This window comes from Rutilus rutilus (assembly GCF_951802725.1).
Source record: "Rutilus rutilus genome assembly, chromosome: 18".
Classification (NCBI taxonomy): Eukaryota; Metazoa; Chordata; class Actinopteri; order Cypriniformes; family Leuciscidae; genus Rutilus; species Rutilus rutilus.
The window spans coordinates 7,777,802-7,793,614 of record NC_140231.1 but is presented as its reverse complement, the minus strand read 5'-3'; the positions used below and the strand labels follow the sequence as shown (position 1 = coordinate 7,793,614).

General features: G+C 36.4%; 1 protein-coding gene across 1 annotated transcript in view; it reads right to left on the bottom strand.

Annotated features, from left to right (window-relative positions):
* Positions 1-15,813, bottom strand: part of gabra3 (gamma-aminobutyric acid type A receptor subunit alpha3) — a 424,636-nt gene that overhangs the window by 145,128 nt on the left and 263,695 nt on the right. The window contains exon 6 of the mRNA XM_084386916.1: positions 1,618-1,700. Within this exon, the coding sequence (XP_084243042.1) occupies positions 1,618-1,700 (83 nt within the window). The remainder of the gene's footprint in view (positions 1-1,617; positions 1,701-15,813) is intronic.

Below are 15,813 nucleotides of genomic sequence, written 5' to 3'. Positions count from 1 at the left end.
TAACAATGCGCCAGAACACACCTTATTTTCAGACCAGCACGCCGAAGGGCGCACAAATGGGCGCAAATGCATTTGCTATTTAAACAACGTTGGCACAGGACGTGAAAATGATAACTGCGTCGGACTGAAACTAGCAAAAAACACTTTCGACACGTTTGGCACTGCATTGCCCCGGGTGTAAGATAGGGCTGTATAGTTTACAGAATCCAACGCTCTATTATGAAGATGCTAGGAGGTGAGGGGGTGGAGGTGGGTGTAAATGTCTGTGCGACAGACTGCGGAGCATTCGTTGAATGAGCTTAAATACAATAGTTGATTAGAGTAGGTGGAGTAACAAATCAGCTGAGCGTCAGCTGATATTGTTTAGCGATCAGTGGTCTACCTGAACTACTCTTCTAATAACATTCGATCACTCAAGCTCTATTTAATATGACAACATGTACAAAACAGTAACGAATGGCTCAAAAGTCAGAAAAATGCCTGTTTACTTCACGTATCTGCCATCAGACAGTCTGAGACACCGTTGCCATAACACGTCAGTAGTTGCATATTCATAACTTTGACCACACAGTCTATTTACAAAAGCGTTTGAGAACTGCAGACCATATATGGCTCTCTCTGTGATTGCTAGTGTGTTGATTCATTTAAAAATAAAGCCTCTGGCTTGCTTCGTTGGGGACACGTATTATTCAACAATATTATTGATCTGACTGTACTGACATCTGTTGTATGTGAACTGAACTGAGCTGGACGATGACTTCATCAGAACTGCTTTATAGATGAAAGGAACTCATTTACTAATTGACGATCTTTACAATGGATCTCAATCAACACTGAATTGTCTTCAGCTGAACAACAGCAGAAATGCATCCTTTTTCCTGTTTATGGCTGTAAAGCTGCTTTGAAACAATCTGTATTGTATTAAGCTCTATATAAATAAAGGTGCATGACAACTTAAAAAACATTACATATTTTAAAAATATTGCATAATTAATCAATGCCCGTTTGTCACATATTATACACCAACCAATTGTGATATGGCCCAACAAGCTCAAATTTCAATGGACAATGTGAACTGGTAGTTTCCCGGTCTTACTTAAATCTGTTGAAAACTAAATATGCACTGTCTGTTTTCAGTTTTTTTATTATTAATTATTTATTTATTTATTAACAAAGGTGAAATATCTAAAATAAAAAAAAGACGAGTATCGTTCTTTACAATCCGAATGGACTGAAGAATTTGCATTTCTGGATCTGCAGTTTGTCTCATTTTACAGTTGAATTGCATCACTTAAAAATCGGATGTGAATCGACTACAAAGGACTCCACAAAACCATGCAGAACACGAAGTTGCCATTAATGGCAAGTAGTTTAAAATTTACACTTATAATTTACACTTATAAGTACTGCATATTAATTTACAGCTTGATAAAACTATTATAGTTGGATAAATTAAGTCCAAGTGCCGTCTACAGGCTTATTGTATGAAATGTAGACTGCGACAGTAAACAGACACCACATTCTATTTCTGACGTTGTTCCCCCGTTTTTCTTTGAACGCCCCCATTGAGAAACGCTAATCTAGACAAATTAAATGACAATGACAGAGATCACTTACAGCTTCCGAACTTCAGTGGGCAGGCATGGGCATCCATAGGAAAATCTTCCAAATGCATGGGGCACTCAGCATGGATGGTTAATCTATGTAGAAAGGAACAGACACATAGAGGGAGCTTTAAAGTCAGCATTAAACAGTATTTTAATCTTATTTACTTTTGTAATGTGATGTATTTCAGAGTGAAACAAGAACTAATGTATGGCAGGACTTGTCTTGATCCATCGGGAACTGACTATCATGGAAAGTGGGTGTTTCTGACTAGAAATAGGATGTTAATGTTTGAAAAAATCTTAAAATCATCATGCCGTATAGTCACATTTAGTAAATCAGAGTTGGGCGATAATATAGTTTACATTTTGCGATGATACAAGCAATCAAGGAGTTGAGATGTCTCTATAGTATCGCTGAAGCAAGTATACTCTCATAAAGTTGGACATACTTATATATCCACCTTTATATAAAGATCTGGGGAAAAATTGTATATAGGAAACAGCACTGGCTTCCACATTTGAGGAGGCTTTTTGACTGGAATGAGGAGGATGATGGTCAGGTTCACCCTCTAGATCTGTACAGTGTCAAGTCTTGCTTTCATTTGCTATTAAATATTAGCAATAACAAAATCCAGTTCATATGCATATGTGCAATAGTGTCAGGATCCTGTGATCTCTCATGCCTTTTATTTTGAAATTCTGTGTTCATGTTCATTTGTAGTTTTGTCCTTGGTCATTGTAGTTATTTTGCTCTTTGTAATTGGCTCCAAGTGTTCCTTGTTATTATTGTTTCAGTTAGCTACCTCAAAGTTTCATGTCATGGTTATCATCGTCAAGTCATGAAATATGTATCATGTTTGAGCCATTAAACCATTTTTTATCTGCATTTAGATCCAGTAATCTTCCTTTTGTTTTTGAGGCTGTTACAGATTTGTTTCATGCTTGTACTGAAAATCATTTCGAATTTCATTGACTGAAATATGGTTAGTGTACTGTTGAGAGTATTTAAGGTAAACTAGATTTTTTTCCAGAAACATTTTTATGCTGGTTGAAAGTCTCTTTACATCCTGATAGCAATCACTAAGTTAAGTGTTCTAAATGTATTTGTATATATCTCGTCTGTGGAAGGCGTAGGACCATAAAATGTTTGTACAATATGATGTCCTACCTGCCTGTCAGCATATGTATTTCCATACAGTACCTCCGCGAGTAAACGAGTAAACAGGGCTGATTATATTTTATTTGAAGATTAGTCAACAATAAAGAACTGCTGAATCAAATGCTCAATTATATATCGTATTTCATTTAATCCAATGAAGAATCTCAGATAGTAATTCACAACATCTTGAGACAGAAGCCAGGGAAGAAAAATCGAATAGAACATGAGTGTAATCTAGTATTAAGAAAAATCTAAGTAATCTAGTGGATGAAGTCTTGTGTTTGTACACTGCATGAGCCATTGCTTGAAATTAGCTGAGTCACAAGCTGACAGCTTGTATGGAGTCGGGTAAATTGACCTATAAATAGATCCCTGAAGCTTTTAATTAGCGAGTATCAAGGCCTGATCCATTGAGGTGAATCAAAGTCATTTCTCAGACAGTTTAATGACTGTGAGGTGCTTCTTGTTCACATCTGTGGAAAACTAAAGGTGGTTCTGTAATTCATTCTGTTCCCCTCTCCACAGATTGATGTAACATCGTCCGAGTTCGCTTCGTTCCTCCTTGACTCTCTTCAAGGCCATGGCTGTGAAACCAGAGGCACAATTTATATACAGCTCTCAGAAGGATGTGACATATTTTTCCAGAATAGGACAGAGAGAAGAGTATGTGTTTGTGCAATGCTGTAAGTAGTCTACTGAGTGCCAGAGTGGATGAGTCTGTGGGGACATTAAAGGTCACTAAATTCGAAGTGTTCTAAGTTTTAAACATGGCAGCCAAAGTGTGAACATGTGCAAGGGTTTGAGGAAATCTCAGACTTACTGTTTGTTGCCGTTTTGCTTCTATACCTCCTCATACCTCTAGCGTTTGTGTACAATGTCATTAGAATGTGACAGGAAGCCAGCATTTCAGCTCCAGTTCAGTGTGCACATGTGTGCCTATGGTCACGTAGCACAGCTGGCCTGTCAGTGCGCATGCACGACGCTGCGGCTGCTTTACTGGCCATTTGTCAGTTTCACGGTCAGTGACCGTCATGGCTCTCTTGGGTAGGCAGGCCCCCCTGGGCTTTTCCCCCAGATTTGCGCTAGGTCTCAGGCTCTCCGAGCTTCTGCGCCTCTCATCTCCTCAATAACATATTGACCCAACGGTCCTCAGTACATTACCTGTTCCCGAGGCAGCCCTGACAAGGCCAATGGCAGGGATTTGATTTCAAATGTCTCTACCCTGGGCATACAGACATATAATCCAGATTCATAATACTATTTGGTTCACCTGCTTCAACTGAAAACATTTACCCTTCATAAATATTTCATACAGCCCATGAAACTGTACTTTATATTCTTTGATTACACATATGTTTTCCAAGGGCAGTTTTACCTTTGCAAGATTTTTTTTTTTTTTTTTTTTTTAAATGAATGCATCATCTTTTAAGTGGAATTCTTAAATATAGATGTATACATAAAAATTAAAACAATACATTCTGTTAGAATTATACGACACAACTGGGTTTCACCTTGTAAACACAAAAACAGTGTTGAGGTTCGAGGTCATTATTCAAAATGTCTTCTGTCATTCCTTCCCTTGATAATCATTATATTATTTATATAATGTACTAGGCATACACATAGGTGACAAATAGGTTACAGCTGAGACTGACATCATTATGAATTATTATGAATTGTCAAGTAGCCAGCACTAGTCAATAAGTAAGATTATGCAGATACTTAATATGTATTGATTTGCAAGTAAGAAATTGGGTAACACTTTAGAATAATGGTCCGTCATTAATAAGTAACTATGCAGGAAGTAATGAAGGACTTATGAGTAGTTCTACATTAACACCTCAGCTACAACTATTAACTAATCAGTAAGTAATATCGAATTTAGGACTAAGATAGTTCCTTATTAGGTAATCAATAGTTACTTAATGAGATTGGCATCATTAAGAACTAATAAGTAATTATGACAACTTAGCAGTTATCTTTTTTTACCTTCAACGTGGTCATAAAATTCATCACTACTTACTCAAGTGTTACCTAGTCACTCTTCAAGGACTACTTGTGATCTGGACCATTATTTTAAAGTGAAAAATAAGTTTTTCACTTTAAAATAATGGTCCAGATCACTAGTAGTTCCTGCATAGTGACTAGGTAACACTTGAGTAAATAGTGATGTATTTTATGACTATTTTCATAGTAAAAATGATGAATGATTACATCTCAGACACACAATAATGTTCTTTATAATGTGTCAGTTAGTTAATAGTTATTAATGAAGCTAATCTCATTAAGTAATTATTGATTACCTAATAAGGAATAATCTCCTAAATTTTATATTACTTACTGATTAGTTAAGCTTGTTTCTTTATTAGTTAATAGTAGTAGCTGAAGTGTTAATGTAGAACTACTCATTAGTCCTGCATTACTTCCTGCATAGTTACTTATTAATGACGGACCATTATTATAAAGTGTTACCAGAAATTGTTACATTTTTATTACCAAAACTTACACTGATAACTACTAATAATAATTCAAGCGTGCAAACAAGTGAAAATAACAAAATATACTAGTACGCCATTTTAAAAACAAGGAAAAGCACATTGTGTGAAAATGTGTGTTGGCAAATATAAACACAATATAAAACACACTTCACATATAGGGCAAAATGTGTAAACATTTTAAGAAGAACGCTATGCAAAGATTCTAGTTTTATATCATTTGAAACTGCTACGGGAGCGGGGAAGATGCATGGGAATTAATTTGCGTTACTTTTGAGTTATGTTTCCTTTTTACCTAAATCATTTTTACCTAAAACCTACCGTGTTCAGACAGTAATACACCTTTTTCAGCAGATTTAGTTCGCACAGTCACAGACATGAACTATGGTTTTCATTTACAATAATAAATCCTAAATTTCAGCATTAGCATTAGTACCTTATTTTCCGTTCCATCAGTCACGTGTGCACTTAAGTTCAGAGGATCTCCTGTTTTTGGCTATTTTTAAGTCAGACTTGTGAATTCAGTGGAGATTCACTCTGACCGGATCATTTGAATCAGCGAGTTGTAGACTCGAGAACAGATGCAATCGGATAAAAGATTCCCAAAATAAAAAATACTCAGATAAAATACATATAGGCTACTTGAAAAAATAGCTTAGGGCCAACTAAGTTGCAAGGCAAGTTTATATAGCACATTTCATACACAATGGTCATTCAAATTGCTTTACATAGAAGGAATTAAAATATTCAAGATATTACAAAAAAAAAATGCATGCATAAGAAATAAAAATAACAATAAGAGTTAAACAAGTTCAGAATAAAAAAGGAGAGGCTAAAATACTATTCCTGACCTGAATAACTAAGCTCGGGGATCCCCTTTCTGAAATGGAAGAGATTGAGAGTCAGGTTCACGATTTTACACTACAACTTACCGGCGTCTAGTGTTTGCGTTATTCACTCTCACACAGAAACGTATAATACTGACGTATTGACAGCACTAAAACGTAAATTATTTACGTATGAACAACTTTACTGACGTACAAATTTGTACATATTCCTATTTATGCATATTAAAACCGTGGCATTAATATTTTGACTATTGAATTCAATTGTCATATCAATGACATGTTTTCAGATGCATTTATTAAATGCAGTTTATTCATTTACTTAATAAGTAATATTAACATTTCACTCTGTTCATGACTTCTGGTGCAAACTTGTTTCAAAGGATTATATAATGTTAAACAAAACTACACTTTAAAACCTTAAAATTAATACAATTTCATCGTTAACCTTTCTATAATATTTAATTTGTTTGCCGTGAGACACAAAAGGCGTTTTCTCCTATACAACGACTGACCATAGAACCATAACATGCACCAAAACACAACATAAATTCACAAAAGACACATACATTTGCGAGGAACAGATCAAGTCAGCCCTTTATCCTGCAATCTTCATCTCCATTCTCAGCAGTAAACGTCAAATCCCGCACTGGTTGTGATGAATTCAAATAAAAAAATTGTGCCCTCAATAAGCGGTACGACTTGTTTTACAGCAGTGATATCAAACGCTCATTGGCTCTCGCCTGCTTTGCCTTGTTTCAGTCGGTGTACACTTGAAAATGGGAAATGCATGCCTTCACGGAGAGAAGCCAGGATTAACATTTTCATGGATTAACAGAATAAAAGACAAGGAATCTCAATGCCTCTAAAATTCTGGGCATAGATATGGCTCCAGGTAAGGTATAGCTTGGGTCAATGTATTATTTTGCAGTTCCTAAGAAAGGTTACCCAACTGACCAGTAAATCAGCCAATCAGTAAATCAACCAATTTTTACTGGCATAATGGCAATTTTTGGTACATTTATGTTCTTTTTATTTTTTATCAAGTTTCTCACTCTCAATGTCATCTTAAAACCATAAGAACTGAATTCTCTTATCTGATCCACTTTGAGTAAAAAAAGATAATGGTTATAAAAGCCACACTGCATCTAGAACACAGCTGTCTCTCCTCCAGCTACATTCCTGTGATTTGATCTGAGCAAGGTGAGAGGTCCCTAAAGCCTGTAAGGACGAGTGAAACCATCTGTCCATCCTACACCTCTAGCTAACTGCACCCCAGGGCTGGAGAAGTGAGCTGTCTGAAAAAGGCCAAAAGCTGGTGAACTGTGTAAAAGTGCAGGTGGGCCCTGTCAGGATTCATGAGATGTGTTACTTGTGTAAAGGAATTTTGCTGGAAATGTGTAGTAGAAAACTAGTTAAACATTTAAAGAGGTCATGAATTGAGAAATGTTTTTTTTTTCTTTTTTTTTTTTTTCTTGATCTTTTGACATAGAACTCTGAACTTCCTTGTTAGTCCAAAAATAGCTTCTTTTTTTTAAAACCATGCTGCCAAAAGCATGCGTTTTAGATTTTTTTTTTTTTTTTGTATCAGTATGACGTCATAGTGCGATGAAAGACAGGCTGCCTCTGCAGATCAACGCCTACTTTTAAATCATTGCCTTTTTAACCCGCACATAGTAGGAGGTAAGTAAATACGAGAGAAGTAAACACAGGATTACTAGAGCAACAAAATGACTGAGATGCCTCTGATGATAATAAGTTGTGCTGTGTGATGTTGTGCAGTGGCAAATAGCGTACTGGAAAAACAGTCTTTGCATTGCCCTCCGTTTGATCCTAATATTAGGAAAGCGTGGATGAACTTTACTTTTAACGAAGTTCAAGATCGTTTCAGTAAAATTGAGTAGTGATGGAAAAAACAAAGCTTCTTAAATCTTTGAAGCATTTCTCTGATTGTTTCTGGAAAATTCAAAGCATCAAGAGTGTCAAAAACAGTACCATCTAGTGACAGGCAAAGTATTTCTGTTCGTATACCCTGAGAAAAAAATCCTGCAGGCTCCCCTGTTTGTGGTTACTGCTTAAAGGGATACTCCACTTTTTTCAGAAATATGCTCATTTTACAACTCCCCCAAAGTTAAACAGTTGAGTTTTACCATTTTAGAATCCATTCAGCCGAACTCCGGGTCTGGCGGTACCTGCGTCATATCATTACGCCTGCTGCACCCATGGTACGGCCGCACAGTTCCTTGATTATTACGCTGGAATGAGAGTATAGTTCCTAGCCATATAGGCTTAGAAAATCGCAACTTTTCATTTTCCGTCGATCTTAGTACACGGTTTAACTACAGAAGAGTCAAGTTTTAAATAGGAAAAATATTGAAACTCGTTGGTCATTTTGAAAGAAATGCTACTGGACTCATCAGAATCAATGATCTATGCTAAGCTATGCTAAAAGTGGTACCGTCAGACCCGGAGTTCGGCTGAATGGATTCTAAAACGGTAAAACTCAACTGTTTAACTCTGGGGGAGTTGTAAAATGAGCATATTTCCGAAAAAAGTGGAGTATCCCTTTAAGAGTAGAGCTTGTGCTTAGGTTGTGGGTGTTACACATATTAGATTGCATGTTGCTTTCCTCAATGAGCATTAGCTATATGAACGTAAGTGCAGTGGGAAGTAACTTATTTGTTCATTGCAAACATTTGCAATAAAGCAAATATTTTTTTAATTAAATAACAATCAAGGGTTCATATTACTTGGTTTTCAAGTAACTAAGTTGTGTAATGTACTGGCACATGTTAGATACTTTACCTGATTTGTTTTAGTGTGTCATAGCTGTTAAATTGAGGTTGTTTTTTAAGTTTGTTTTTACAGTGTAATGTTGCGACACTCGTGTGAGTAACTTCAATTCTTAAACTTTATTTGCCTTGTAAAACTTATAAAGCATATGTAATACACATAAATATTTCACAGTTGGCACTTTCTGTAGCATCTTTGTTTAAACACTAATATATTGTAATAACTATCTCACAAAAGCCCCTTTCACACAGTGCTTTGAACCAAACCAAGCAAATTGCCAGAACGCCTTCTGTGTGAACGCAAACATGACCCGGGATTGATGCCGGGATCGATGCCGGGTTGGGGACCTAGTAACATTGCCGTGTTAAGTTCCGGAACGCGCGCTGTGTGAACAAAAGCCGTAATAATGCCGTGTCGTAGTGATGACGCTGAAGCCGGGATCGTTCGCCAGCTGTGAAACGGTACGTAATGCGCAAGTTTATGATCGAATCAGAGAAAAAAATGCACAAGCGTAGTTTCTCGAGAGAGAAATCACAGCTCATAAGCAAACTGAAGACGCTGCTGAGACATTACATGTCACGTCGATGTCACGTGTCTTTACAGGATTTTTACGGGTTGTGTGTGAACGCACTCTCTGATTCCGGCAAATCACTGGCAGTGTGAATGAGCCAAAATCAAATGAACCCGTGTCAAATCCCAGGTCACTTTATCCGTGTATTTTCCGGAATCTCTGTGTGAAAGGGGCTAAATACACATATAAACAATAAATATTATAAATAATGATGATTAATTCCCATGCTGTCGCAGACACTTAGCATTTGAAGTGGAGGTCCATTGACTGAATTTCATTGGTTGTCATTTTTCAATATCGGAAGTTTTCAAAACAATTCCACATGTGTAATGGTGTTGAAAATTATTTTAATATGCATAACTGTTACCCAATCATAGCAAGTCTTGAATGCAATATGCCCATCAAAACATAGTGTTTCAAAGCAAGGGTCAAAAACAGGATAGAAAATAGCATATTACTTATAAATTAAGATATAAGATATAAATTAAGCACTAGTTTACCAGGGGTGAGATATACTTTTACAAGTAATGCATGTGAATAGTGGAGCCAAAATGAAGATTGATGGAGATTTGTCCTCATCTAAAGAGATGATCTAAAGGCTTTCTCATTCCTTGTACTTTGGTGCTGCTTGGGTTTGTGATAAATGAGCAGACAAAGCTATTTTATGTGCGTTTTGCAAGATCTATATCTGAAATCCATGAACAATTGAGTTTGACGCAGTGCGCTGTACAGGAACAGACAGAAAAAAAGAAGAAGCTAATGGTGATATTTCAGCTAAGCTCCCAAAAGATGCAGCAGACCATGCGCTGAGTACTACAGTTTGCAGCACTGACAGATTTGCCCAGTCATGGTGTTAGCACTTTTGTGTCTTTTTCTTCCTAAACTTTTCTTCAGCAAGATCCTAGCACCTTTAACAGTTTAATGAGATAAATATGATCCCTCCTGGGTATTATGCCCACATAATAGTTATAATGTTATTGGCCCTGCAAATTAACTTGCATTTGCATGAAGAAGACTGTGGAATTTGACTAACAAATTAGTATTTAGGGGGATCCTGAAATCCCCCCTTACCCCAGCCAGCAACAAATCAATAATAAGGGCCTAGAGATATTCACGTAGTCTTTTGAAATGACTTATCTGTGTACAAATTACCTCAAACGAAACATACATGTATGTATGCACAAACTTTTCAAAAGCATTTTTTTGTCACCACCTTCACTGCATTATTGTGAATATTGTTTTCTTTTGTTTTCTTTTTGTTCAAATATAAAGTACTAATACAATATACAATATACAAAATATAAATATTATTTAAAAACATTATTATATATTCTGCACAATCTTGTTGTCACTGTAATGTTCAGTCAGTTTCAGATTTCATAGACATCTAGTTTGTTTTAATTTGTCACATGTTCCTTTGTTTAGATTCCCGCCACTCTTTAGTTTATATGGTTACTATTATTAGTTAGTATGGTGCAGCTGTGTTCACCTCGTTATCTTTAGTATATAAGTTTCTATGTGTACCTTTTGAGTTTGTCCGGTCATGTTTCAGTTAAGTGTGTGTCTCCTGCTACCTGTTTGGATCTGTACCTATTTAGATTCTTATATTAAACCTTGCATTGGAACTTTATATAGTCTTTGTCTTCATCAGTCTACCGACGCACGCACGTTGTACACTGCAACAATAATTTTCTTATGTATTTTTATTATTATTTTTTATTATTCTGTAATTTTGTGTTCCAGTAAGAAATTCTAAAGTTTGTTGAAACAAGATAAATTTACTTGAGAAGCAGGTTAGGAATAATAAGACTTATTTTTAAAGAGTATACCTTGAATGAACCCTTTGATACACATTACAAAATCTGTGTGATCATTTTAGCCTGTTCTCTGGGGGTTCTCACAACAGAAGAATTTTAACATTCTACTCTTTATTTTTACGCTACAAACAGTGAATTAATAAAGTGCTAAGATAAAAGTGAATATTTTCAACATTAAATGTCCAGAGAAATGCAGACTAAGGATGCTCATGTCAAAGGCCATATATACTTAACCAAAAAGTGCTTAACACAGTAGAACTAACAGTCATATGATTAGCTTAGAACATTACAAACCAATCACCAGAACAAATCACAGTGAAGAAGACTTGAGTGACATTGATTTTTACCCAACTGTATGATTTAAATGTACATGTATCTTTCTATTCAGGAGGCTCACTTGGCTGTTGTGGCCAGTGATCTCCCAACCATGAATAAAACTTCATTTCTACAAAGAGCAACTTGGGAGTCGTGTCAGGTATGGTGCGCAGCTGAGAAACAGATTCTACGCTCAAAAGACAACAAAAGAATCTATGTGTGATTGAGGTAGTAATAGAAGAACTAAAGATTCTATGCTCAAAAGACCACCGCAGAGACAGTGATAGTGTTGGAAGACTATAGAGCCGCCCTCGGGGTGAGGCTGTAATACTCTGAGTTAGTATTAATGATCCTGTGTCGGACCAGCGTACATCTGAGAAGGACGGTGAGAGTGTATAGATGCTAAAGACCTGTGTGCTCATGTGTGATTGAGGTAGTGATAGTAGCTTCTTGACGGGATGCCGTCACCTTATTTCAGGGAAGTATTGTATTGTAAGTATTCAGGTAATTCAGGGAATTACCTCGAGATACTGTAGTTATTATTTTTAACAACTGGAAGTTGTTTAAATTGTCTGTGGTGAAGAAGTCAGATTAAGTAGGTTGTATTCATATAAAGAATTTCCATGACACATGCCAATCAACCGAGAGTTGTCATGACAGCACTATGGTTTTGCAAAATGTTGAACTATATTGGTAACAATGGATATTGTGACCATATTTGGCTAACAATCCTGTGAGGTTGGGGTGGGTGGTTATCTGTTAGTGTGACCTAAGCCAGGTGGGGGAGTAGGAAATTTAGTTTATTAAAAACTATTTTTGTAATCCCATTTGGGGGCCATTTGCGGTGCTGATCACATCACCTACACCTTTGCTCTAATTTAATAAATGAGGTGCCCCATGCTTTTCTGTATGCCTCTGAACCTTCCATGTTGTCAGTGAATCTATCAACACTCTTATACTCACTAAACTCTGTTTTGTTCATTGTTGTGCATGAAATCAACTGCATACTTTCTTGAACATTTCTCTGCCTCTTTATTCTCTCATGCTGGTAGGTTAACAACCACCACTAATGACCACCTCTGTTACACTATGAAATTACGACTAATCATTACATCCCCCTTTCTTAACCCTCTGGGGTCTGAGATGTTTTCTGGGCCCTGGAGGTGTTCTGACATGCTCTGACATTTGTGCTTATTTCTGTTACTTGTGACATTTTCATGGCTAAAGTCTGATTACACTGTATTTAGCACAAACTCTGCTACAATAATATGTCAGCAGCATGTATGTAAAAGTTTATAGTTTTGAGATAATGACGTTTATGCGTGGTTTGTGAAAAAACTAAACAAAAAATTCACTGAAATAAGGTCATGAAACCCATACTGATTATTTCTTCACAAGACATTTGAATTGTATCACGTAGCCTACAATATTTGCTCCAAAACTATGTGAAAATCATCCTGACAACTTATTCAGATAAGACAATATATCGATTTTAAATTTGTAAGACATGTTTTGTGTAAGAAAACTTTATGCAAGAAGGCGTGAACACATCATGAATATTAATGTCTTTCACACCTGAGAAAGACAAAGACCCTCCCCTAATGGCCCTATCAGGTGCTATCAGGCCCTATCATTCTGAGCAACCTTGCGCAAAGAATGAGGAGATTTAAAAAAGAATGGCTTTTTGATTGTTTGGATTTATTTACAACACAACATAATCCAAAGATACACAACAAAGGACAAAAAAGCACATTTTTTAACACACTGATCTAAAGACAGAGACTTGAACAGTCACATAATTTTGTGCCATTCATGAAACATAGTACATACTAGTGATGTAGTACTCGAGTCCGGTCTCGAGACCGATTTCTGCTTTCTCGGACTCGACTCGGACTTGTTCCTTCAAAGACTCGGTCTTGACTCGGACTCGACCCTTCAAAGACTCTGTCTTAACTCGGACTCGGCATAGGCGGTCTCGTCCCCATCACTAGTCCACTAGAATACATACCACTAGAAATTTTGTATTTGCTCTGCATGTCCTAACTATGATTAAAAAAGTCAGGGTGGGCTTAACATGTTGATCACAGAGCAGCACTGTTGAAGCAGTTTAGAAAAATAGGCAGAAGATGATGCATGTGGTAGGGATTTTTTTAATGACAGTAAATGCATAGTCCATATTAAGACGTTAAGACTGCTCCTCTAAACAATTCCCAATCTAGCTTAGTCTGTAGGCCTAACTGTTGATTATTAATTGGGGTGATATTAAATCATGAATATGAAAACTGACATGTTTTTATGGTCTTGGTCTCGACTCCTAAAGACTCGGTCTCGACTCTGACTTGCTTCCTCAAAGACTCGGTCTTTACTCGGACTCGACTGAATTTGAAAACCAACGGACTCGGTCTCGACTCGGACTCGACCCTTCAAAGACACGGTCTTGACTCGGACTCGGCATAGGCGGTCTCGTCCCCATCACTAGTACATACCTGTCATTTCCAAGGTGTTTGATTTTTCATTTACCATGTTCATGTACTCATGTGAATGTTGAAGTCAGCAGGAATCATCAGTGGGGCATCTGGTCCCTGTATAAAAAATAAAAATAAACACCTGTGAACATGCTGATATCAAGAGAAACTATAGGGCTGCACGATTTTGATACATTTTAGATTTCTGGTAAAATTGCGATTTAAAATGTACAAAATACACACACACACACACACACACACACACACACACACACACACACACACACACATATATATATATATATATATATATATAAACAATGAACACCAGGTTTGTTGTACGCATATACGTGCAGTGCTGCATAAAATAATATTAACAATAGCCAATAGCAGGCGTCCTATACATCGTTAAAAAGGAACATATCGGTAACACTACACTAGAGAAAAATATATTGATTATCATATGTTACTTAAAATGTTTCCATTCGTTATGGCTTTATGAAATAAGATTGGAGTAAAAACATGAAGCCTAATGTTTGGCGCGACTGACTCAAACTCAGCGATCGAGCCGCTCCAAACTATGAAACATTATTGTTACCATCTACGTTTGAGCAGATATCCACAAACAAAGTATTTAACAGTAAATAATACTCTGTTCTAAACGGGTCTAAACATTATAATAACCACCATATTAGAATAAACACTCATAATAGCCTACTTTTATCATGCTGTGTTTTATTATCGAAAAACATCCTCGTGTCGTACATTTAGCATTGAAAGGTTGCCTCTAGTTCACATTTCAACATGTTTCTGTCTATATATAGATATCCTACATATACATGTAGGACATAGGCTTCATGTTTTTACTCCCATCTCATTTCATAACGTACATTTTAGTTAAACCAGTTTAACTACAATGTAAAGTTTATACAACAATAACATGCTTACTATTAGGAGTGGAAATGTCTTACCTTAAAAATCTTCTCATCTTCAAATCGTGTTCTTCTAATTCTTCTGAGGTAAATCCAAGGTAAACAGCACAGCACAAACACAGTCTCGACGAAAAGCTGAAAAGTACGTTACTGTAGTCTCTGATTCTTTGTTTTGAGGTAAAGAGGGCGTTTACAGGCCCGCATGGACTATTTGCATGTCAATCGCTCGTGCGCGCGTGGGCGTGGTCACATTAGATTTAATTAGCTCGGACTGGAGAAACTGTACATGTCATTGCTTTCATACGGATTACTTAAACAGAGAACATTTGTTTTAGATATGATTTACAACATTTAAAAATGGAGACTTCAAGCTTTGTAAAGACATACGTTTCATGTCACAGTGACAAGCATTCGCTGAGTTACAGATCATTTTCTGTCGCGTTTCAGAATGATCTTCACATTGAGAGAGACGGGAGAATGCGCATCATGTTTATTTTCTTTACTTTACGAAAAACACAACATTTAGTTTTTATTATTAGTGTACACAAATAAAAGAAGACATTTAACAGTTTTGAATGATGTATAACACTTGCCTGTATGACAAAAATCGACGGAGTTATTTGAGTCTCTTTTGCACTGATAAGAAAAAAAGCTAGACTATCGCGCCGACCCCAGGGGGTTAAAGGCAAATATTTCAACAATAAACCAAACAAACTACCGGTGTCAGCTGTCTTACCCAATTTCTTACTTTAACATTGTATTACTGTTAATTACTATTATTTATTTTTATTAGTATTATTTTTTACTTTTAACT